Source organism: Chaetodon trifascialis, chromosome 7 (assembly GCF_039877785.1).
Source record: "Chaetodon trifascialis isolate fChaTrf1 chromosome 7, fChaTrf1.hap1, whole genome shotgun sequence".
NCBI classification, from domain to species: Eukaryota; Metazoa; Chordata; class Actinopteri; order Chaetodontiformes; family Chaetodontidae; genus Chaetodon; species Chaetodon trifascialis.
This window is the reverse complement of record NC_092062.1, coordinates 12235897-12259489: the sequence shown is the minus strand read 5'-3', so window position 1 is coordinate 12259489 and position 23593 is coordinate 12235897. Positions and strand designations below refer to the sequence as shown.

The following is a 23593-nucleotide window of genomic DNA, read 5'->3' as shown; positions in this document are numbered from 1 at the left end:
GTAGGCTAAATCCCTCATTTGCTCAGCTGCACGTCATGTTAAACATTGATAGGGTTGATGAATAGTAAAGAGATCCATAATGGGTGCAGAGATGCAATTCATATTGCAGCATGCATACCGCTGGGGGTCATTTCATCATAGTGACCATCTCTCCGTAATTTCAGATTTTAAATGAATTATGAGAGACGAGAGTGATTCCATGAGTACTTCGGCACCACAGCGCCAAAACCAAAGCTAACGAGTACAGTCCTTTTTGTTTTAGAGAATATGTAATGATCATATTACTATTCTCTTGAAATCCATTCATATTGAATATGCAGGTTCATGTTGGTAATCTAATTCCTAACCCAAACATTGTTAAAATGGTTGCCTATTATCAGGCTTCTCGATTTAATGTAAGGATTTCTGGCATTAGCTGTGAAGATATTGAGTTATTTTCAGCTCTAACTGATGAAGACAACTTAGCGCTCAATTGGATGAAAGATCTTGCTATGGGCAAGTCAAAATTTCTTATCTGAATTCTCCATTTGTTGAGAGAGAGATGTGTGGTTAGTCTAGTCACATTACCAGATACAATGTTTTGAAGGAGCAAAGTTATATGTGACCTAATTCTCTTATTCTGCTGAACAGTGGTTGGCAGCCAGAATGACAGTGTATCAATAGACCATTTTCTCATGTTACCATGCTGTCCCTGTTTGCTGTCTTGTTGCCTGGCTTAATGAATGTCCGGAGACAGTTTAGATGGAAGCAATCAAACTGGTCTCCTGGGAGGAGCAGTAGCAACTCAAGATTAGAATAGCCATTAATTCTCCATCTCACTGCCTTTGTACTTAGAGTTGATTCTCTCTGGTTTTTCATGTCAGTCTTTCAGTCGCTTTGACTCTGCATCCCTATGCTACTTACCTTTTGCTGTTTTTCTGTCAGCCTTTCACGCTTTAGTGTCGTTCTTTTAAAGTGACAGTGACACAGGATAAAAAGACATTTATGGATAATCTAAATGGAACGACTCCTGGAATTACAATGGCTTCACACCAGCTACAGTGTGCGGTCACTGCAGCATTATTACACTGTTTCAAAAGGAGACAAGCTAAAGAAAAGAAATAATAAATTACATCACTTTATCCATGCTGACTTCCATGTTGTGCCTCCAGGGTAAACACTGCAGTGACCACTTTTGATTAAATGAAAGTTGACAACTCTGTCCAGCAATTATATATCTGATAATTCCACGGTTTGGTAATGACGTGTAATACTAGTCAAATTTGGGTTGTGCTGCTTCATTATCATGCTTTAAACACTGCATTTGTATTGGATATTTGTATATGACCCTGTCCTTTTCTCTGCCTTTCTGTCCTCCTCTACCCCTGTGTGCTTCTGTCAGCTGTGCACACACAAACATTTGAAAAACACATTGGACTTTGGAAGTTGGACGAGGATGGAGAAGAGAACTGGGAGAAAGATGAAAGAAAGAGAGATAGTAACAAAAGAAGGTGACTGGTTGAAAGACTGAGGTGTTGGGAGACAGTGAGGGATGGATGGTGGATTGGGGAGAGATTTTGTGTCGCTGTGTGTTTAGTGTGAAACAATTGGTGATGAGCAGAAAGGGCAGGATCTCTGAGGAAATAAGATCAAAGGACCATCTGCCCACATACAGGAGCCGGGCCGGATTTAGACAAGAGCGAGAGAGTGGCTCAAGCAGTGCCCAGGCCTGAAAAGGAGTGACGCTTCTGGCCTGTGGCAATAGAGGCTAACACCATCCTTAAATGGAAAGGAACCCTCCATCTGCAGCTTTTTGTTCCCTCCAAGCTTGCTATTTCTCAAACATATGCTGAACCGTTTTCTTTTTGCTGTGCCCTGCATTGCAGAATGAGGGGGCATGAGCAAATTTGCTTTGCTGGCTTTGGGATTACTTAGGATATTATTTTATTTGTATACTAAAATCCTTTTTATCATATCCTGTCTTCTGTTTGGATGACTTTGAATATCTTAGACCTAGTAGACACACACATAATCCAACAGCATCAAAATGTACTCATTTATTCATTTCAGACATGCAGTTATTCCCTGCTTTTTAGCGCAATAAAGAATACTTTAAGATCAATCTGATTTAAAAAATAAATGAATAAATAAAAAAGTCACTTTGAAAATACACAGATCGACTCATTTTTGATTCAGTAAATTATTGCAGGGTCAGGTCAGTACTTAACGTTGGATAAGGCTATTTCAGTATACAGCAAGAAAACACAAACTGCAGACTATTTGGTTAGATTGGAAGGAAATGATCTGTATATGGGAATGTCTTTCAATTGTTCTCCTTACGAGCTTTTGCCTAATGTTGTTTTATTTGTCCTTGCAGTAGATTGTATAAAGTGGTGACTGTGTCTAAAAATAACAAAAAATAAGAGTCAAAGTTTCCCCTGTCTCAAAAATGAGCCGACAGCAGCACTTGCTGATTGTGGTTTGGGCTAAAGGGAAGCTGACACAGCAGAAGCAAAGGAAATTCTGTTGCTTACCTGAGCATGTGTGTCACAGATTTGAGGATCACCCAAAACGCAATAAATACTTAAATCTATTCATTTAAACAGTTCTGGGATAAAAAAAAAAAAGGTGCCGAAATGTCCAAACGGAGATTTAGACAAGCTTGTGACACTGACTAAAGCTCACTTGCATATATGCTAAGATGCTCCCAGCGACTGCAGTTCAAAAGCTTTCAGAGTCTACGTCACAGTAGCCTCTATAACTTATACAGCACATGGGCCGCCTTACCTTACTTTAGTTTGCCTTTCTGTTTTTGTCTGATGTGCTGCACTCAACATCACAAACGTGCCAGTAAACAGGGAACAATAAAGCAGCATGGTGGCTAGTGACAACATTATGGCAGATACATTTTTATGTATTTTGTGATATGATGATGAGATTGAAACGGAGTGTACCGAGTTGACAGTTCTGTCTGTTATCAGGCAATATTTATGTTCTCACATGTCATCATTGCACCAAAAAAGGGGCCGTGTCCACTCAGGCGTGTTGTTTTCATCACTGTACAGTCATTTGACGCAGAAATGAATGATGACTGTACCTGTTCCCACTGAAAACAAAGACCTGATGTTAGTTGGTGATGGGGGCTTTTACTGTCCAGTGTGAAAGGAGCTTTTGTGTCCTCAGTTCCCAAATGCTTAGTGTTACACATTAGCAGCCCCTGCCTCAACTTTTTTTGAATGTGTTACAGCCAGCTAATCAGAATGAGCGTATATTTACAATATAAAACAATACAATTCATCAATTTGAACATTATTCATCTTACACAGCGTCACAGCTTTCTTTGAGTCCCTGCCTTCTGTGCACAGATCACCATTAACTGCAAGAAATCACAAAATACCTTTCTACATATGTAATGCAACAGTTGCATCAGAGTGATGACACTGATGATGGAAGGGGTAAACAGCATGGTATGAAGAGGAGTAGTCAGTCATGGATCAACAAACTGTCACAAAGAAACCATCATTTTGCTAGAGAATCAATTACATATGTGCAGCATTTTTAAGGGTTCAAATCCTGGGCAACACAGTATTTCTGAATGCGCCAGAAAGATTCTGAATTATGAAGCCTTTCCAAGTGTCAGAAGAGAAAATGATTACGCCTCAGGCAATGCAGACTCTTGAAACTTTTGGAAATATCTTAATATTGCAAACTGATCTTGTCTCTTGCTGTACGCTCGTACTGTATATACATTCATCTTATTTTTCAGTTTGACTTTTTGGATTATTTAAATAGTCTGAACTGTCAAGTACATGCTACGTGAGACAAACACTCATCCATAATGTGGGAAATTTGAGCCTGCTGGCTGCAGCGCTTTCTCATGTTGTACGGGGTTGATGCGTTATTAGCAGATCTGTACTTCAAATGGACGGACGTCAAAAATGTCCAAACAATCCATTTTCTTTTTCTTTTCTTTTCGGGTCATGTTTAACTGTTTGCAATATTCGTGCATCAGCAGTCACAGTATATTGCAGCTGCCAGGCAAGAAAAAAGACACACGGTAAATACTGTACTTTCATGGGTTCCAGGTATGGCTGAATAATGTGGCATTTTGATTTCAAATCCTTCAGACTGTGGCCTCAGATCAGTCTTTTCTCTCTGCTGAACCTACTATAGACATTCGAGTTGCTGTTGGCCCATCTCATGGATGATCTCAATGATTCTGGAGTTAAACACAATGGACTAGAAGTGAGGTTGTATTTATTTATCATTGCCCAAAGTTTTCAGATAAAACTAACAGACTTGGTGTGCCTTTAATTACTTGCTTCACAGCTCATGTAACTTGGCTTTGCTACCCATGCAGCCTGAGAAGAGAGGTGACTATGATGTCAGTAAAGCAGCAAACAGCTTATTGATTGTAAAAAAAACAAAAAAAAAACAAAAAAAACAAAAAAACACACACTCAAAACAACAACAACAACAACAACACTGAACCAGAAAAACTAATACAGATTACAAAGAAGAGGAGTCATGGTCCACTAGAGTAGAAATACCACTCCTGCTTATAGCATTAATGTATTCAAGATACTTGCTCTGCAAGAATACATTTATAATTAACCTTCATAGCCATGGACGCTCTAATCAACTTATTCAACATGATTAAAATCATTCCATCCCATCAGATGCTAATAAATGCATAGATTTCATGAAGACTTTTGCCAGACTTTACTACATCCACAGCACAGACAAGCCACCCTATCACACAGCCATCTAGCTGTCAATCATTAAAATGCAATTAACCTAAAGCAACTTGTGGAAATCAAATGACAATAGGTCACAACAAATCAATCACCTGCTCATTTTAAATTTCTTAGGGCTGCATCATGTATTCTCCATGACACCCTACTGTCACACTGTACAACTGGGAGAAAGATTTGGCAGGAGCTTGTGCTCAAATGCAGTTCAAATGATTAGTACCTCATTTTCAGTGATAAAACATCCTCACCTCTGCAGATTGGCACAGGGAAGTCCCACACTGACACACTGGCTGCATTGGTCACACAGGTGAGGAGTGAATGTCCGTCCAGGACATAGCCAGTGACGCACCGGTAGCGGATCTTGTCACCGAGGTTGAACCGAGTACCATTCAGAATGCCTTTGGGTGGAATCCCTGGGTTTCCACATGAGCTGCTTCTCAGCTCTGGAAAGTGGAAAGAGAAGACAGTACTGTTAAGAATAACAATGTGCTGCTGCATAAAAATCTACCAGAGTGGCTCGTCATGCTGACTACCTAAAGATTACCATGTTATATTTGACATTGTTATTAATCTTTACCTCAGTGTAACAGCCTACATACACTGTTAATAGCAAGCAAATATCAGCACCGAATCAGAATTTTGTGACATTGCTATTCAGATGCAAAGTTATTTCTGAAGAAGTGATATTAATATGGGAAGATGACAAAATGCACTGCCCAGGGAGTGCTGAAGTACTGCACTGTGTCTTATCCATCTCTTTACATTAAGATTTCTCTAAATAACATGAATATAAAGCTTGAAGCAACAATGAGGGGCACAGAAAAACAAGTATGTTAGCACAATGCACAAGGACAGAGAAAACTAGGTGTCAGGAAGACATGAAAGAAAAGAGAAAAGTCATTTTCCTGTAAGCTCCTGAACGGCCACTTTGCTCAAAAGGGGCAGAACTCAAATTATTTTCAAAAATTCAAGGGTGAAAAAAAAAAAATCACATGACTGAATGTGCACTAGAGTTTCAATTTTTGATGAGCACCTATTATCTGATGCGCACTGCAGGGCCGAGTGACAGGCCAAAAAATCAGTTAACATGAATACTGGGCTTTTATCAGAACACTTTTGGCACATTTTACTGTGTATTGATTGAACTGTCAATGAGATGTGTCTCTGAGAGAGCTCAATACACTGCAGCTTAAGATTTATTCTCTTTTAATATTATTCACTGTGCATGAGAGCAGGGCCGCGCAATATGATGATATATATCATGCTACAATTGGAAAGTGTCTATCATTTTATATCATTCTCTATCGTTTACTTCATTGTGTCGCAAATCACACTCTTTATTGTCAATATTGTTCATCATTTGGACGATGCTTTCCAAACAGCATGGATGCGGGCAGGAAATTTGCATGAAGTCATTGCAAACAAACATAGAGGAGAGTGAACGTGAAACAATGAGATTATTCTGAAGAGCAAAAAGAGTCCGAGCAGCCAAGACAAAACCAGGAGCTCATCTGTCACATGGACATGGTTTAGGTATGAATGAATTATGTGTTTAATTGAAAATTTGCACAGAGGCTGTAAATAAAAAGACAAAAGTTATATATGAGTAAGTCGTACATTGTGCATCTGTGTTACACTGCTAATATGATGCAAACGTTGATATTAAAGGCAACAAAATGTGACAAAGCAACCATAACAATGAGAAATAGTGTTACTTTGGACAAAAATGGCATTAATATCACATTTTTGAAGATGGTATATTGAAGTTATACATGCAAGCAATTCCCTAGAAATGACTAGTATTAGTAGTACTACTACTCCTTGAGAATTTTGATAGAGGTCTACTGTAAGTTGCGATAAACAGTTGCGATGAACAGCCTGTGTTCTTTTGGTTGAACACAATCTTCCAGTGCACTTCTCTCATCCATTGGACCATCATGACTCAGACTGTGTCAAAATTCCCTGCACAAAGAGTATCAGCTTTTCTTTCAAGCCACAGCACAGGGCAGTAACACATCACATGGCTTTTATTGCCAGAGCAGTTACATGTTTTTAGATTGACTATTTGGTTTGACGGCAGGACTGGGTCTGACCAGAGCCCGTGTCATTAAACTTGTAACATCTGTCTGGGAGTCAGAATGCAAACTAATGCTATGTCTGGGAGTCAGAATGCAAACTAATGCTATCAGGCCCATTTGGCTGTCAACCTTCTGTCAACCTGAACAAGGAGGTTTGGACTGTAAAATCAATTATTTATTTATTCTGAAGATGGTGTTCAATTACAATTACAATTAGTCATTTGGCAGACGCTTTTATCCAAAGCGACGTACATATAAATTCACACACCAGTGGCAGAGCATCAGGGGCAGTTTTGGGGTTCAGTATCTTGCCAAAGGATACTTTGGTATGTGGACTGCTGAGGCAAGGGATCGAACCACCGACCTCCTGATTGGCAGTGACTGCTCTACCTCCTGAGCCACAGCCACCCCTGTTCATATTTGGATATTATTATCTTTATGTTGCTCCATATTTCTGTCTCTCCATTACACTACAAATAAATTTGTAATTGTGTTTACAAATGCTAACTAAAATAATGAGTGTCATCGCTGTTTTTAAAGTCCTTATGCATGCGTTTATCTCCACCAGTATCAATCTTGTGCACAATCCAAAACTAAGAATAACTAAGAAACACAGTGGTATAGCATTTTAATAGCTTCTATAATATTTCATGATAAGTAACCTGTTTTATCACCCACTGACAGGTTAATATTTCACATAAGCTATCCATCACGAAAAGATCATTTCAGTTAAAAAATCCATCCTTATTAACAATATAAATCAGCACTGACACTCTCTTAACGTTATTATTAAAATGACTTTGTCATAAACAGTGTATTTTAATGACACACTTGGCTCAGCTTTATGATAAAGAACACTGCATTACTGACTGTGTCGGTAATTATCAATACAACCCAATTTGTCTGATCAGATCAAGAGCAGTCCTGTTGATGGGAATATAAAAACTTCCTTCCATCCTACAGCGTGTGACTCATCACAGAGTTAAATGATTATTTTTGATAATGTGCCATCTGTTTGCAACTAATGATTCCAACTGGAAAGCCAGGAAACCAACAGCCATTTTTACATTTGCATAAGCTACATATTGTGGAGGAATGTATCTATGGACAGACGGACAGACAGGAGGAGACATGGACTATATTTGAGACTCTGATCCTGAAGCTAACTTCATCCAAAGGCACATCTGTCACATTGGGTTTCCTAATGTTAATTCCCAGGAATCATTTTTTAAATCCAAAAATTGATCCACTTTGCACTGCAGTTGCTGACACACACCCATCCCTCCTATGTATGACCACTAACGGATGCTAAACCTCGGTATCAACTGTCAGCTGTTTATGTTTATGAACAAAATTAAATATCAACAGACTGCGACAAGCATAAAGCACAAGGACCTCTGAGTATGTCTGATTTCTTTTACATTCTACAGAATGTGTCGACTAATACAAGTAAAATACCGACACTCTAAACAGATCCAGTATTACAGTGAACACCACAATCCAAAGCTTCACTATGGGTACATGATTTCTGACCACAAAAACAATATTACAATGTACAAATTATTATGAGAAGATACAAAAAGAAACCAGTCCTGCAGGAACAGTAGCTTTTTAGGTTAATCCCCTTTTCACTGAGAGAGCTAACTGGAAGCTAAAGCACACGTTCTCATTTTTTTATTTATCTATTTCAAGCTGGAACACCTCCCACAAATAACTCACAAAGTTCGGTGAAAAAGAATATGCAAATGGATATTTATGACTGACTACTAACGACACCTGACGGGTGCAGGGGTGAGCAGAGAGAAGCAGAGGTTCCATGCAGTGCTGACATCTGACTGGTGCAGAGGTGAGAGGTGAGGAGCAATCCTGCCTCCTAAGAATTACATTCATATTCATAAGCAACTATTTTGCATTAGCAAATATGTAAACTGTTGTTTACACTCAGTTTGGTGAAGTTTAACCCATGGCAGACTGATTTCAGAAGGTTGGCCTCTCAAATAATTCATGGTGTTTTCATTCCAAGGTCACTTTCATCTTTAAGGTTGAAACAGATCTATGTTGTAAATAATGTTGGTCCATATGAACCTGGGGGTAAAGAAAATAAGACCTTAATTAAGCATATTCTGTGTTGATCTGCTGTATTGTTTCGTAGCCTTGCTTCACTCTTTTCAAAATCAAACGCAGCTATGTGCTGAAGGCTGCAATGAATGTCTGCAGCCCTACACAGCACATCATGTCCCCTGGCACCAAACAGCAAATGCTGGATGTCTCCACAGGACTTCGGGAGAGCCTGTGAAATTTAAATTTATTTGTCTGAAATATCACATTTGTGAAGTTTAATTAAGTGTGACTAAGCACATCAAAGGCAATCTAAACATCTAAAAGCTTTTACAGGGTGATGCAGAGAACATCGGTTTAAAACTCAGCACAACGCTGAGCTGAAAGCATTTGCATCATGACAATCTAAACAACACAGAAAATCCACTGGTCAAGGACTGGCGCTGTGTGCAACCAGATGTTATTCAGAACTTTTCCCCTCTAAGCCTTCCAACACACCAGTAAGATTAACTGGACATTTACCATTCAAGGATGGTGACGGTCACTGGAGACTACCAGAGGCACAGTGTGTTTTAGCTATTTAACACTCATCAGCCACTTAAAAAAAAAAGCCTGGCTGCTGACCCAGGCTGCCAAGAACTGTGCCAACGATGCTGGAAGGGAATTAAGGATGGGTGCATGTGTATGCATCACATACTGTTCATGTCCTTTATGAGCTTACCACAGTATGTGGGATGAATGTAACAGATCTACCACTCTCAGTTTTGATGTGTTTGGTTTATCAACCTCTTCTGGTTGGAAAAATATTCAGTGTCCCTGTTGACTAATTCTAACGTTGGCCTACATAAAGCTAAAATCAGAATATACCATGTTTGATGGTGTACTGGCACCTTAATATGTCAGTTGGGTTGAGGTCTGGTGACTGCAGGCACCACAGCACATGATTGGCACCATATCCGTACAAAAACCTAGAGTGAGTCCCCCAAGCCCAGCATCCGCGCATCTGCACAGTACTATAAAATAGCACGTTTAAGCCTTTGAAAAATAATGTGAGTCCATAACTTGCAAGCTTTCCCCTGGAGAGGTTGAATATCCAGTTCTTTCACAACATAATATAAAGGACAGGACTTTTGGATTATGGGTGGGGGTGATCTGGTAGGATCATGAACATGTTTGTCACTGTTATTTTTAACACCACAGGAAAGCACAGAGGGGAAAGAAATATTATGGTAAATATGAGATCCTGCAAGTGGAAACACAGCACAGGTATGCACTTGATGCACCATGATTACGACTTTTTTCCTGCACTGCCACAACACAAATATATCAAGTAGGTCTGGCAAAACTCTCAGTGTGTACAGTAAATGTTAAAAATGGTGAGTGACATCATATGTATATATTTGGTGGCTTTGATGTAAAGTATCAGTGTCATCTCTTCTTCGGTGAATAAGTGCGATAACTTTTTCTTAACTGTCTCCCCATCCCTCATTCACAATTTACTCTTTGCTTTTTAATATCCTGAGACGTGCTACTGCTCTCAAGTGTCTTGACTAAGCTGATGTGACTATGAGTAAAATCAAACACTCAGAAGTTTGTGGACTGCCGAGTGTTTCAAATCAGAACCAAAAGCTGCCTGTAGCCTGTGAATCATGAACAGAGCTCAAGTTTTAGCTGGCAGATGTTGCTGGGAAATTGGACAGATTGCACTTGGCCAAATAAAAATATGAAAGCATATAAATTATTTTATAGGATGACGCTACGAATGGTATTATGGTTCTCGTCTGAAAAATGAAACTTCTTACCACTACAATACTAATTGTGTGGCAGGTTGTACAGATTTTTAGTGAATGCTGGCGGTGAGCAGAATCTGATTCATAGATTCAGTGGTTACATTACATTCAAACAGACTGATGATAGCGTTCACACATCCATTGCTATTATCATTACTTTCTGGCAGCTGTAGTTAAAAGAACCATATAGAGAAACAAAAGACCCGCTCTTGCAAGCAAGAGTTTGGAGAAACTCACCCGAGGTCACTAATTAAAAAGTAATAGATGCAGCGCAGCTGTAATTATACCAAAACTGACTCACTGGCCTTTGGTGTATGGACAGTCATAACTCTTGAATTAATTCAAAGGATGTGTTGCAGATATTTCAAACATGTTGGTTTGGGTAAAGCCTCTCATGTAGGCAAAATTTAACTGCCTCAGTTGCAGGCACAGTAGCTGCATATCTAATGTGAAACTGAAAAAATAAAGTACTTCGAATAACAGCTTGTACTTAACATTCAATCAGGATTTCTACTTTTTGATGAACCCCCTGAAGAAATGAAGTGTTTTAGAGACAGCGTTAGCCTTGAGGTAACAAGTGTTGTTGTCTGGAGGACCCTAAATAAATTGTTGATATAACTGAACTTTGGGAAAACAGCTGCTCCTAAACACCAGGGGCTGGTGCTGGTGCACAATCCTATTAAAAACCAGTACAAATTTAACCTCAAGGTGGGAAAATGAATGCAAACAATGCTAATACAATGCAAATACTTTTAACCTCACAAAGCACCATCCAATCTGCTAAATAAAGCCTGGTCAAGCCTGCTTTTAACAAAGTGAAATCTCTCTGGCCTATTCGGAAACTAAAAAGGGGCGAAAACAGCACTGTGTTTTAATGTTCACCAAAATGTGTTAATAGGCGAAGAGAGCAACAATGTGTAAAACCATCTGCACATAAACGCCAGCAAGACGGAGGAGATGGTGAACGGTGAACATCCAGGGCTCGGACATTGAGATTGTGGGGGATTACAAATACTTGGGTGTTCACCTCAACAACAAACTGGACAGGACAAACGACACAAAACGACTGGAGGGGCCAAAGTCGTCTGCATCTGCTAAGAAGACGGAGGTCCTGTGGAGTATGTAGGATACTGTTAAAACATTTTATGACTCTGTGGTGGCAGCTGCAGTTTTCCATGCAGTGATCTGCTGGGGCTGTGGAAGCTCAGACAGGAACAGGAAAAGACTAAACAAACTGGTCAGGAGAGCTGGCTCTGTCCTCTGCCCTCTGGACACCATCGAGGAGGTGGGTGAGAGGAGGATGTTAGCCAAGCTGACATTGATCATGGACAACCCATCCCACCCCCTGCATGAGACAGTGGGGGGCTTAAGCAGCTTCTTCAGTAACAGACTGCTGCATCCAGCATGTAAGAAAGAACGCTACCGCAGGTCCTTCATCTCAACAGCTGTCAGGCTGTTTAACGCCAGCATTATGTAATGTAGCACTGTGTTGATGCTGGCTTTCTCCATTCTACATCATCAACCCACTTTTTTTTGCACTACAATTATCAATGCTAATGTATGCTCACATTATCCACTTCATCTGGTGCAATTTCTAAGTTGTTGTATATTTCTCTCAACTGTGCACTAACACTGTATTATCCATATTGGCAACAGTATTTTTATAAACTGTATATATTGTGCATAATAGACTTAGTAATTCTCAAGTGCAATACAACATATGACTTTAGTAGTTTTCTCAGAAGAATTTTGGCAATAGTACTTTTTTATGGCAGTAGGATTTTTATGACATTTAGTATTTTTATAATCTGAACAAATGTACATACACATGGCTGTTATGTTTATTCTTTATCCTGTACACTAAACCAACATTAAACAATTAAAGTGAAAAGACACAGTAATGGGATTCTGTCATCATAACAAACTCTCCTCTACATTTTTTACCAACAGCTGCATCCACACACAGTGGTAGTGAGACAGGCTTGCATTATCCGTCACCACAGTAGTAACGAGTGAGCTATGTGAACTGGTAAATGAGGTAGTTGGGTGCAAGATTTCTCTGGGGCTGAGCTATTTATTTCGCCTGTATATCTAATGACTGTGCAGCCCTTTGAAGAAGATGGAAGTTTGACGGAGTGGCAGTGTTTGTGAGCACACAAGCAGCACACTTTCCCCACAGGAGACGCCTGTAGACTGCCTGTCTGGTTTCCTAGCTGGCTGCTTGAGTGGCTGCTGAGCTGGATTTTCATGCAGGCGGGGAAAGGAGTATTGACTGAACCCATGTTGGATCACAGGGCAAAGCAGCTGGTAAACAACACGTGCTCATACATGCGCGCGCACAAACACACTCACACACGCATACTTTTCCAACTCAGAGGACAATCCGTACGGCCACAGGAGGACAAATGAAATGATTTGGGGAGAAATGACGAAATTATGTTTTATGGGTCAGCTGTCTTTCAAAGACCCCCCCCGCCACCGACACACACGCAAAAAAGGGCAGGTTTAAATGGCATCGAGGCAGGTTTTAGATAGGCACGGCAATGTTTTCTTTGGAAATACACAACCTTCAACAAAGGGCAAGCAGATAGCGTTACTTGCAGCTTGGTACATGCACGGCTGCAGCCTATCTCTCTCACTTGGAAAGCGGTAGTGGCAATTATTTGTCTGTGTTGTAGAAAAGCCCCCATATCATGACTCATTAATATATGCAGCTTGACCCTTTCAGGCCATGCCTAAATGTTGAGGTTGCAGGATCACACTGACAAAGGGGTGACAGTATAAGAAAGTAAAAATTAATCAGTAACAAAATTCATATAAAGTTGGAGCTGGGTGGCATCCCAACATACTTGACAAAAGATTGACAGGCTGTGGAAAAGTTAGATTCCACCTGCCCGTGTCCTTCACTGTGTCCTTTGTATGCATGCAGATTCAAATCCACTTAATTGCAGTCATGATTCAATCATCGCAGAGAGTCTACAAGCATCACACATTTTCAGTCAGCAGAAACAGCAGCACATACATATTCATGCATAGGATGTAGCTAACCATATCAGCATAACAAGACAGAAAGGTATACAGCGGTGACAGGAAGTTCCGATGGTCTGCAAGTGAATACATTATGGTTCCTTAGATTGAATATTTGTGTTTCATATGTGTCAATCATACAGGGCCCCTGACTGAAAACAATTGAAATTTATGATGATCGGTTTTAAATGTAGATGGAGATGATGATGATACAAATCTTAACAAACTTTCTTTTGTACTGAATTGCACCATTATGATCCACTGTAGTAGCATCATTACACATTAAAAACTGGCTGTTACATTCATACTCTATGCAATTATTGCATACAAGATAAGACAACATATTGGTAATGCAATGGTTTCAAGACCATCATACCAACGATTTTGGGTGAGGCTTAAGTAACACCATATGACTAGTTGCTAAAATACTTATGCTGTGTGCTGTGCACTGTACGGCAACACCACGCTGGCAATTATGTGGCACTGTACCTGTACCACTGCCTGCTGCTGTAGCATTCTGTGACATACAGCTTTGCAATGCATGTGTGTGAGACAGAGCCACTTGATCATTTGTGAGGTGAATCAATGGCACAGCGCTATTGTACTCAGTTGTAGTCCATTGTGTAACAAAATATCACATCCCCAGCTGTCCATACATTGAACACCAATGCCCACAACTCTTAGGAAGCAGCCGCCATTGAGGCAGGAGGTCTATCCATTATTAAAATCATCATAATTTCCTGAATTATAAACTGATCTTCTAGCAAATTTGGTTGGTTACAGATCCCTGACATGTATTCATGATACAGGATAATTAGTTGGACTTTTAATACTAAAATACTTTATCTTAGTAATAGTAGTACTAAGTAAGTACTAGTAACAGAAATATTTCTCTAATATTTAAGATCTGCAATGATTGATTCGTTTTTAAGTATACATTTTTTTCTTCCTGGTTATAAAAACTGGCAGCCAATATACAATTTTGTTTTTTGCACAATTTTTGCAGGTTTCACTTTATCACTTTATATTCACATATTGCTAATTTGTATACAAGTGAGATGACAAATAAGTCTCACCTCATATAAATGTAGAAAAATATTGAGGATGATTGAGAGATATAGTTTTCCGCGTCTTCCTTAAGAAAAACGGCCACCTTTTTTTTCTATATCTGACGCAAGTTAGCTTAACTTAAAACAAGCCTAAAATAAGGACACCTTATAGTAATAAGAAATGAATGAAACATTGTCCAATGAAAATAAGGGCAAAATAAGAGAGAAATGTTGTGAATTTAACACTGCGTGGAGAAAGGATGTCCCTTGGCTAACTTTGTATGAGGAATAGTAGCTCTTGTTCTGCTGCTGGTGCAGGCAGGCTCCAGAAAAACCCTTGAATAATGTTACCCTTTCCTGCTGACAGACCCTAGTTGTGGCCTATGACTCGAACTGATTGTATCCTGTTAATGAATAAAGAAATCTTTGGATTCTAGTTTTTAGATGTTTTATACTCATGCTACAATCTTGTGGCCTATGCTAGACAACTTTAAGCCTTATAGCAGCAGTGCTATCTGCAGCCTGTTTCATGGCTGCAAGCTGCAGCATTGTCATTCCATTGAGGACTAATTTCAAAACTTGCTGCCCCCATTAGTTACCTACACACAAATACATGGTCAAACAGCCCATGGTTACAGAGGAATGTAATTAAGAGTTTTAAATGGCTCTTTCAGACAATGTTTAACCTTACAGATTCAATTGTGCTGAGTGTTTTGTTACTTGTAGACAACTCAACTAGCTTAAGTTTAAACTTCTGTTCTGTTATGTGAGGGGAAATTAGTCATTAGGAACATCTGTAGCTGCAATAGTTCATCAGTGCAATTTCCACACTCTGAGAGTGCCAACAAGTAGAGTAGATGATAAAACATCCCTATTGTAGTACTGTCTACTGTCCTTATTAGTCTTACTGAGTGCTAAGAAATATCTGCACCTCACATGTAACAAAATGTGATTACATCCAAATCAGCATGAAATTCTGCTGAAGATTACACAAGCAAAAGGTGGAGGAAGAAGAATGAGATCTAATTCAACCAAGCCACCCACTGGGAGGGAGGGGAGAGAGAGAGAGAGAGAGAGAGAGAGAGAGAGAGAGAGAGAGAGAGAGAGAGAGAGAGCAGAACAGAAGGAGACAAGAAAGAGAGAAAAACTGAGCGGGAGATGGAGAAAAAGAGAGAATACGAACAGAGATTGGCAGATGGAGAGGGGAGAGGTCCTGGACTGGCCAGGTCTGGGGCAGGTGGGAAGATGAGGAGGAGGTAAAGGGGAATGGAAAGGACATTGTGGAGGAGGAGTGAGGCTAAAGGATGGAGTCAACCTTTTCATGCAGGAGATGGTAAGGCAATCACACAGAAAGCAAAGAAATAATGGAAGGATTTTGTGTGTAAGAAGGAAGAGAGGAGAGGACAAGCCAGAGAAACACATGGGCAGGAGGGCAGAAGGAAGGGTGAAGAAGAGCCGGGTAGGAAAGGAGCTAAGATGATGAAATGAGGAAAAGAAAAGAACGCTGAAGACAGAACACAAGAACAGACAAAACGTTGTACAAAAGGAACGGAAAAAGACAGACAACTAGAGGTGGATGAGCGATGGAGTTTGCATGAACAAGCAGAAGGGAAAAGAGTAGGGGTGAGCGAGATGGTCACAGAAGGATAGTTCATATTTAGACAGCTCCCTGCTGCACTCAGCTCTGCTTCAACACAGATAACTCGGTACATCCATTAGTTCAACTAATTCCCATCACCATCTGCCATGCAATTTCAGATGCACCTCTGGAGTCGCAGGAAAGGTTCAGGACTTTGGGGGGGAGGGATGTTGATTGGGAAAATATGAGATTAATTTGCTTAATTGAGGTACCTAATGTTTTCATAACTCAACAGTGGAAGTCCTGCAGGAAAATAAGGTGAGGAAGTGTAATCACACGTCCCTCTCTCAAGAATAAATGGTGTATACTTGTCCTGGCTCGTGGATTTTTCCTCTAAAAGAAGACCTGGTTTGGAGGAGCTGTCCTGATCATAGTCTCTCACTTACATTCCACATTTCATTAATTTTTCAGTCAAATGAACATTTCTAATGACAGTAAAAGACAAAAAGCAGAAAACAATGTTTTTCTTACCTTCGTAAGCTACCTTAAATCCATGAGCGCTTACTGCAAAGTCACTGGTAAGCCTCAGTGAAAAAATGGAGCCAGAACTGGTAACAGGTGGAGGGATGGTAAATCCTGTTAACCTGCAGATAAGAGAAAGAGACCTCAATACTGAACATATGATTATATCAATCACATTTTTTTCTTATTTAAGCCTGATTAAATGTAAGACCATTGTTTTAATGAAATCTATATGATGACAGCAAAAAAAACCAAAACCTGTCTTAAATTCTATAAATATTATTGTGGTAAAATATTTGCATTTTTCGGCCTCAAGTTCAAGAACAGTCAACCTCCAGCAAGATGCCACTGTCCCCTCTACTACAGGTCAGGCTTTTTCTAATGATTCCAAACAGACAGCACCTGTTGAAAAATCATGAGGCAGAAACCAAACCTGAGTTTGTTAAACTGATCAGTATAGTATATAAATTAGACAGGCCACCAGGCGAAGTGGCTGAGCGTATATTCCTAACTCTTGCTGAGAGATGTGTGCACTAAAATGTAATGATGCACAAAAACTGCACACCACTGTACACCACAGTAACTATCACAAACAACAATGACTGTTCAAAGACCTCACACCACCGGTGAGTTTGTGCGCTGTTCAGAGCTGAACTGCTCTGAGAATTGTGATGCAATTTGTCTACCAATAATATTCTGGGTACTATACAAACAAAACCCAAGAGGGAACCTACTGTTGTAGGATAGTGTTTGAGGGCTGGCAGCTGCATTGTAACAGGCTGCTTCATTACTACATTTCAAATTAGTTGCAGATCCAAACAAATCCATTTACTTTCACGACGTCGTAAATAAGATGTGTTGCTGGCCATTCCTCAGCGGCATTTGCTGATGTTCTATCGACCTTCCACTGCTGTAAGCCAGGCTGTGCGGCATGAGCAGCATCAACAGTCTTCTCTATTGCCATCTCCTCTCCTCTTGTTATTTTCTTTTGCTAGTTTTGGGGTTGTTTGTGCGACTGAAACCCTACTTGACAATAAGGCAGGTGAATAATGTCTGTTGTGGGCCAAATGTGGAAAAACAGAAATCCCCCCTGTGACAGCAAAGAAGAGGGGGCTGTATTTACAGCTTCAATAGAGTTTCCAATTACAACACTGTGAACTGTGCTGGTCCTTGCAGTAAATAATTACCCTTTGTCGCAGGTACTGCACAGCATGCTAAGATACTGCTAAAAGTCAATTGCAACATGACGCAATTTTGAGTACATTTATGAGGAAACAGTCCTTAAAATGTGACCTTGTTAGGAGCACACAAGAGAACTGTACTGAACTTGTATGCTATCATGGTTGAATTAAAAGTGGAGGAAAGCTTGTGCATTCAAAGAAGAGTGTTTTGTGGAGTGCTTATACAAAAACAGCATGCACAGGAGAGAGAGTTAGCACCTTGAAACTGTTTTTGTCACATTTTATTAATGTTTCCGCCCAATAGTATTGGGTTAGGCAATATCCAGACTTGCCACAATCTAAATATTCAAGGCAATGTGATTCATTTTGCAGGCCACAAACCCTGTTAAGTGTACACATGGTGGAGAAACAGAGGAAAAGATATCACTGCCAAAATTGTCGGGGCTAACAGGCTATAGGAAACACCACCATCTGCATTGAAACAAGCAAAAGCAACAATGTATCTAAAGGTGTGCACAATAGGGCTGGGCGATAAAACGACAACGATATGTCTCGCGACACGTAATTAATATCAATAAAAAATGTGTTCGATAAAACATTCCATAATTTTTTTTCTTCGTCGGAAGAAACCAGAAGTTGCGAAGCGAGGTTGGTTGCATGAACAAAGGCACTCGCTCTCAGGTAACCGAGCAACGTAGGGATTAATCACTTATCAGTGGGAGTGACACACTAACACGCCAATCATGTAACAATATCACGTTCGGTTGCGCCATCTCATTGTCTCGTGTTTGATTCTTCGCGAGGAGTCAGATGAGAAATGGGAAGTGAGCGCTGCAGCGAGTGAAGAAATCATCGATAAAATAGGGAAAGTCAGCTCGCCAGTATGGAGTTTTTTGGATTTTATAAGTCGGACCGTAGTCAGACCAATGTGGTGTGTAACTTATGCAAGACTGTCGTCCCCACCAAGACCGGTAATACCACAAACTTGTTTAACCACCTTAGCCGCGCTCACCCTTTAGAGTGCAGCCGTATTCGCCAACGTCCAACAACATCTGCAACCGCAGCACCACCACACAAGCAGCTGACCACCATGCAGAGGTACAAAGTCATAACGGAGGCAGCGGCATATCATATAGCTACAGACATGCTTCCACTGAGCACTGAGGAGAAGCCAAGTTATAAAAAACTCTTATGCTTTTTTTTTTTTTTTTTTTTTTTTTATAAAAAACACTTGCAATAAAAATATAATTGAATAGTTCATATATGTTTAGAGTAAGAAGAGTGACTGAAGTTGTTCATATGTCTAGGCTGGTTTTATAGTTCAGTCAGTTTTACTGTACTATCATGTTTATTTGTTTGTATGTTACAGATGTCAAGTCTACCTCAGTTTCTGCTATGTTTACAAAACACTGCACATATCTGAAAACATTTTATTCAGCAGAAGGTGAATCAGCTTGTGAACTTCCTGACACTAAACCTGCAGAAAAAAAGTTTTCAAGTTTCTCTGTTTATATTTTTACACTTTTATTTCCATTTATTATTTGAGTGTTTTCCATGGTTGTGTTGACATTTCCTTTCCTTTCTGCCTTGATGAGCTGAGGGAATTATAAACAGAGGAAGGTTACATTTAAAATAAAAATGTTTTTTCTTTTAATACTAATAATAATTTTAATAATTTTTCTCCTGGTCCTTATTTTAAATACGTCATAAAAATATATATAACAATCAATATCGACCGATATAAAACACTTATATCGTGATACAGTTTTCAGCCATATCGCCCAGCCCTAGTGCACAATCAAATTATTAAGAAATCTCTGTCACACTCAGTGGCTTTTATCTCTCTGAACCTGGGCTGGAAACATAGCTCAAGTCAGACACACATCTGTCTGATCTGATTTTTGTTCCTTGTTTATGTTCACAAAAGTCACATTCAAAAGACAAGTGTGCAACCCTGGCCTTTCTCCCTGGTCGCACAGTTAGTTGTTGTGGCATGTAACAAACAAGGCCTCGAGCTTTCTTTTGTAGCACAACTCTCTCTCAGCACAACTCCGACAGGAGTACAGGGGCTTGATGGGTCTGCAGTGCCATCTCCATGTGGGAGTTACATATTTTCAATGAATCACAATTTGATGTCAAGCTGGGTAGTCTGTAAAATTAGCCTTCTTTACCCCAAGTCTGGGAAGGGGAATCCATGGGGCAACTAATTACTGGCTGAGCAGAGCACAAAAGAACAGAACAATCGGTCCCTGCTTTGTACATGCTCGTACAGCAGTCGATGACACCCACCAAGATGAGTGCAATGCCATTACACAATGACACTAAAAGGCTTTGACCTGTAATGGCAACTGAAGAAATAGGACACATGAACACTGAATTACTTTGTGTTGTGGCATTGACTGTGAAGACAGCGTGTCCAGAGCATAAGAAAAAAATGTGCTACTAAGATGGGAGAGAAAACAAATGCATTGGAACAGCAACATACAGGGTAAAGAAATGTGCTCATGACGCCAAGCAAGGTGAAAAAACTGTTGTACAAAAAGCTAAGCCCTGCCACACTGAACCTCAGGCCCATGTTCCAAGTCTCAAAAGACTAAATCCTTTCTTAGATTGCACTGTTGTCATCATGGCAAGAAAAGGCAAGGGAATGTGGATGTCATGGGGTTAGTGTGTAAGAGGAAGACATCTTGTAAGACTGTCATTGAAGAATGAAGAGGCGACAGTCTAGGCAGAGTTGGTGTTTTTTGTCGTCCTAGACTTATTTCTGATTCAAGGCAAGGCAAGGAATTATTTAAACTTGAAAACAACACCTGTGGCTTGTCTCAAGCATTTGGGCACGACATGAGCACTGCTATTTTCTATATAAATATATATATATTTATAATAAGTAGCCTGTTGACAGCATTTTCTCAAGGACTCTTAGAAATGCCTCGTGTGTTCTGGTTTGTTTAAAACCAAGAAGCACAATATGACCTAAGTACATCTCTAACAAAAGGCAGACAAAGAGATTTCCATCAGCCGGCATTCACTGCCACCGTCCTGTTGCTTTGGCAACGGGAGCATCAGGTGAATGGTTGGAAAATGTCATTAACAAATAAACATCATGGGGCCTGCTGTCTCCTCAGACACAAGGAGCCTGTAACTTAGATATCACACACAAGTCTGCAAACGAAGTCACTTCCATCTGAATTTCTACAAAGACATCTTAAATACTGGATTATTCAATAATCTGAGGTTGGGAGGTCAGCCAGACTCACTAGGGAACTTTCTTTGTCATTTAAGACAATAAAAGTACGGCAGTTTAAGGGCATCACAGATGAGTAGTGACAAGAAGCATCATTGCAACAACAATTGTAAAAATGACATTTTTAACTGCTCATACTTGACTATAACATTTTAAATTAATATATTTATGGCTTACTCCAGCTCACTATAAAAGCTTTGTCATTCACTGGAATATGGTGTGAGTTGAAAAAAAATCAAATTTTTACACAGACTGGCTTTATTTAACTTCCTTTTTAAACGATGGCAGAGAACTTCCACATAAGAAAGGGTTTCAGTACACAATTTTACATCCAGTGAACAAGGTTACATTTATGCACAACAGGATTTAAAGATGTTGTGTTAGAAACTTAAAGATCTACACATCTTACTATTGTATGTTGGGGTAAAAAGCAAAGGTTTTACAAGCACAGAGAAGTGTTGAGATTAAAATATACAATAACTTTGTGACAAAGAAATTCCAGCCCCACAGAAAAACAAAGCCTTCCACTCAGCGGTACATAAGGTCGTCCTATTCGTAGCCAATAAGTAACATTATTGGTTTTGACCTGTGATGGAGGCTGCTGCATTAGAGGCCATACAAAATCAAATTATTTCCCTGCAAATGCTTTGATGGATTTAATCAAAGCCTACTCAAAAACAAAAACAACATTTGTTAAGTCTTAACAGTGGCACACCATGCAGTAATTATGACTTCCTTCAGGCACAAGTAAGATGGGAATCTTTAGAAATGTGATCAAAGCTTATTCACAAAAACCCATACTGGCTAAATGAAACTTTGTACAAGTTCACAAGTAGAAATTTAGAAAGTGAGTACACTGAGTGTAAATCCAATAGAAACCAGTTCTGCTGCATCTGTGTTGGACTCCACCAGGTCAACCAAAAAAGTCGCCGTGGGTCTGGATACGCCAGGTGTCTGAACAGCTATGGCAGCCCCGTTTAGGGATAAAAGCAACACCAGTGGCAGTGGAATGACTGTGTGTGCCTGGAAACAGTGCGCCAATGATTGCCTAGACAGATGCAGCCTTTCCTTCCACCTGAACACACTACATCAGCCCTGAAGGGAGCTGTCAGACATTCCCGTCGTCTGATTAGTGTGTCACCATCGTGGCATTCCAAAGAGCGAGAGAGGAGAGGAGAGAGAGAGAGAGACGGGAATGATGTACCTGTATTCGTCTGACTCACTGTCTCTCTACCTCCATCTGTCTTTGCCTCTGTGTCACACTAGCTCTTTCTGTCACACTAGTTCTCTCTCACTTTCCCCGTTTCTCACTGCATGAGGTTGCTCTTATTCACGGTTATTTTTCCTTTTCCTGTCATGCTGATTCACCGTTTGTGTTGCTTTGCCTCTTTGTATCTCTGTTTGTCTCTGCCCACCTCTCCTTGTTGTTACACCGCTCTTAACATGACACAAAGAGGTTGTGTCACCCGAGAAAAGAAGAACAAAAACAGACAGAGGTGGGAAGAGCCCCCAAGTGTTATGACTGATCTTACCTAGTAAGCAACAATTAAAGTGAACCACTTACCTTTAGCTTATTGTTAGAAACAGAGCAAAATAAGGCCTATTACTGAGGTGAATAATGGCCTCGCTGGCCATCTCCTTGAGACAAAAAAAAAAAAAAAAAACAGCAGGGGATGATTAATAGACTTATTTTGCACTGACATGTCCTAACTCATTACAGCAGCCCCAGACGCTGACATTCCGTTTTAATAACGCCAGCAATAAAGGTCAAATCATCCTATCAATTAATTCATTCATGGCTCTTCTCTGTCTAATCAGAGTGAAGAAATGAAAAATATGTAGTTTCTTCAATTGCAAAGGGAAATGTAATATGAAGAATGTCCAGTGAGCAGTCAGAAAGTTAATATCCTACTGTGTGTGTCTGGTGTCCCACGCAGCTTTACTTTTGCGCAGTATCACATTGTCATTTTCTACGGTATTATGCATCAGGAAGTAATTTTCCTGATGAGAATAGGCAGGGGGTCAAATGCAGAAGCAAAACTGAGATGAATGAGTTACTTTTTCAACACAAAAAACTAATTAGTTCGCAGGTGTGCAGACAAAGCGGTAATTAATCCTCTCAGCACTTCTCCACCGTTTACACCACCTGCACTGTGGTTTGGTATATTTGGGTGAAGAGAAGAAGACAGACTAAGCATTTAGGTCACCCAGGTTGGAGGTGACAAAGACTGAAGCAGATAAGTGAGGAAACACTGTGCAGTGATAAAACCTGCTTTTATTAAAAAAAAAAAAAAAAAAACTCATGTGACATTCAGTTGTTCGGAAAGTGATT

General features: G+C 39.9%; 1 protein-coding gene across 5 annotated transcripts in view; it reads right to left on the bottom strand.

The window, feature by feature from the left end:
* The window catches only part of LOC139333409 (CUB and sushi domain-containing protein 3-like), a 224752-nt gene that overhangs the window by 169695 nt on the left and 31464 nt on the right, over window positions 1–23593 (bottom strand). For all 5 annotated transcript variants that reach the window (XM_070965782.1, XM_070965784.1, XM_070965783.1 and 2 more), the window contains exons 3-4: window positions 16846–16958; window positions 4982–5176 (exon numbers count right to left, since the gene is read on the bottom strand). In XM_070965782.1, coding sequence (XP_070821883.1) covers window positions 4982–5176; window positions 16846–16958 — 308 coding nt within the window. The remainder of the gene's footprint in view (window positions 1–4981; window positions 5177–16845; window positions 16959–23593) is intronic.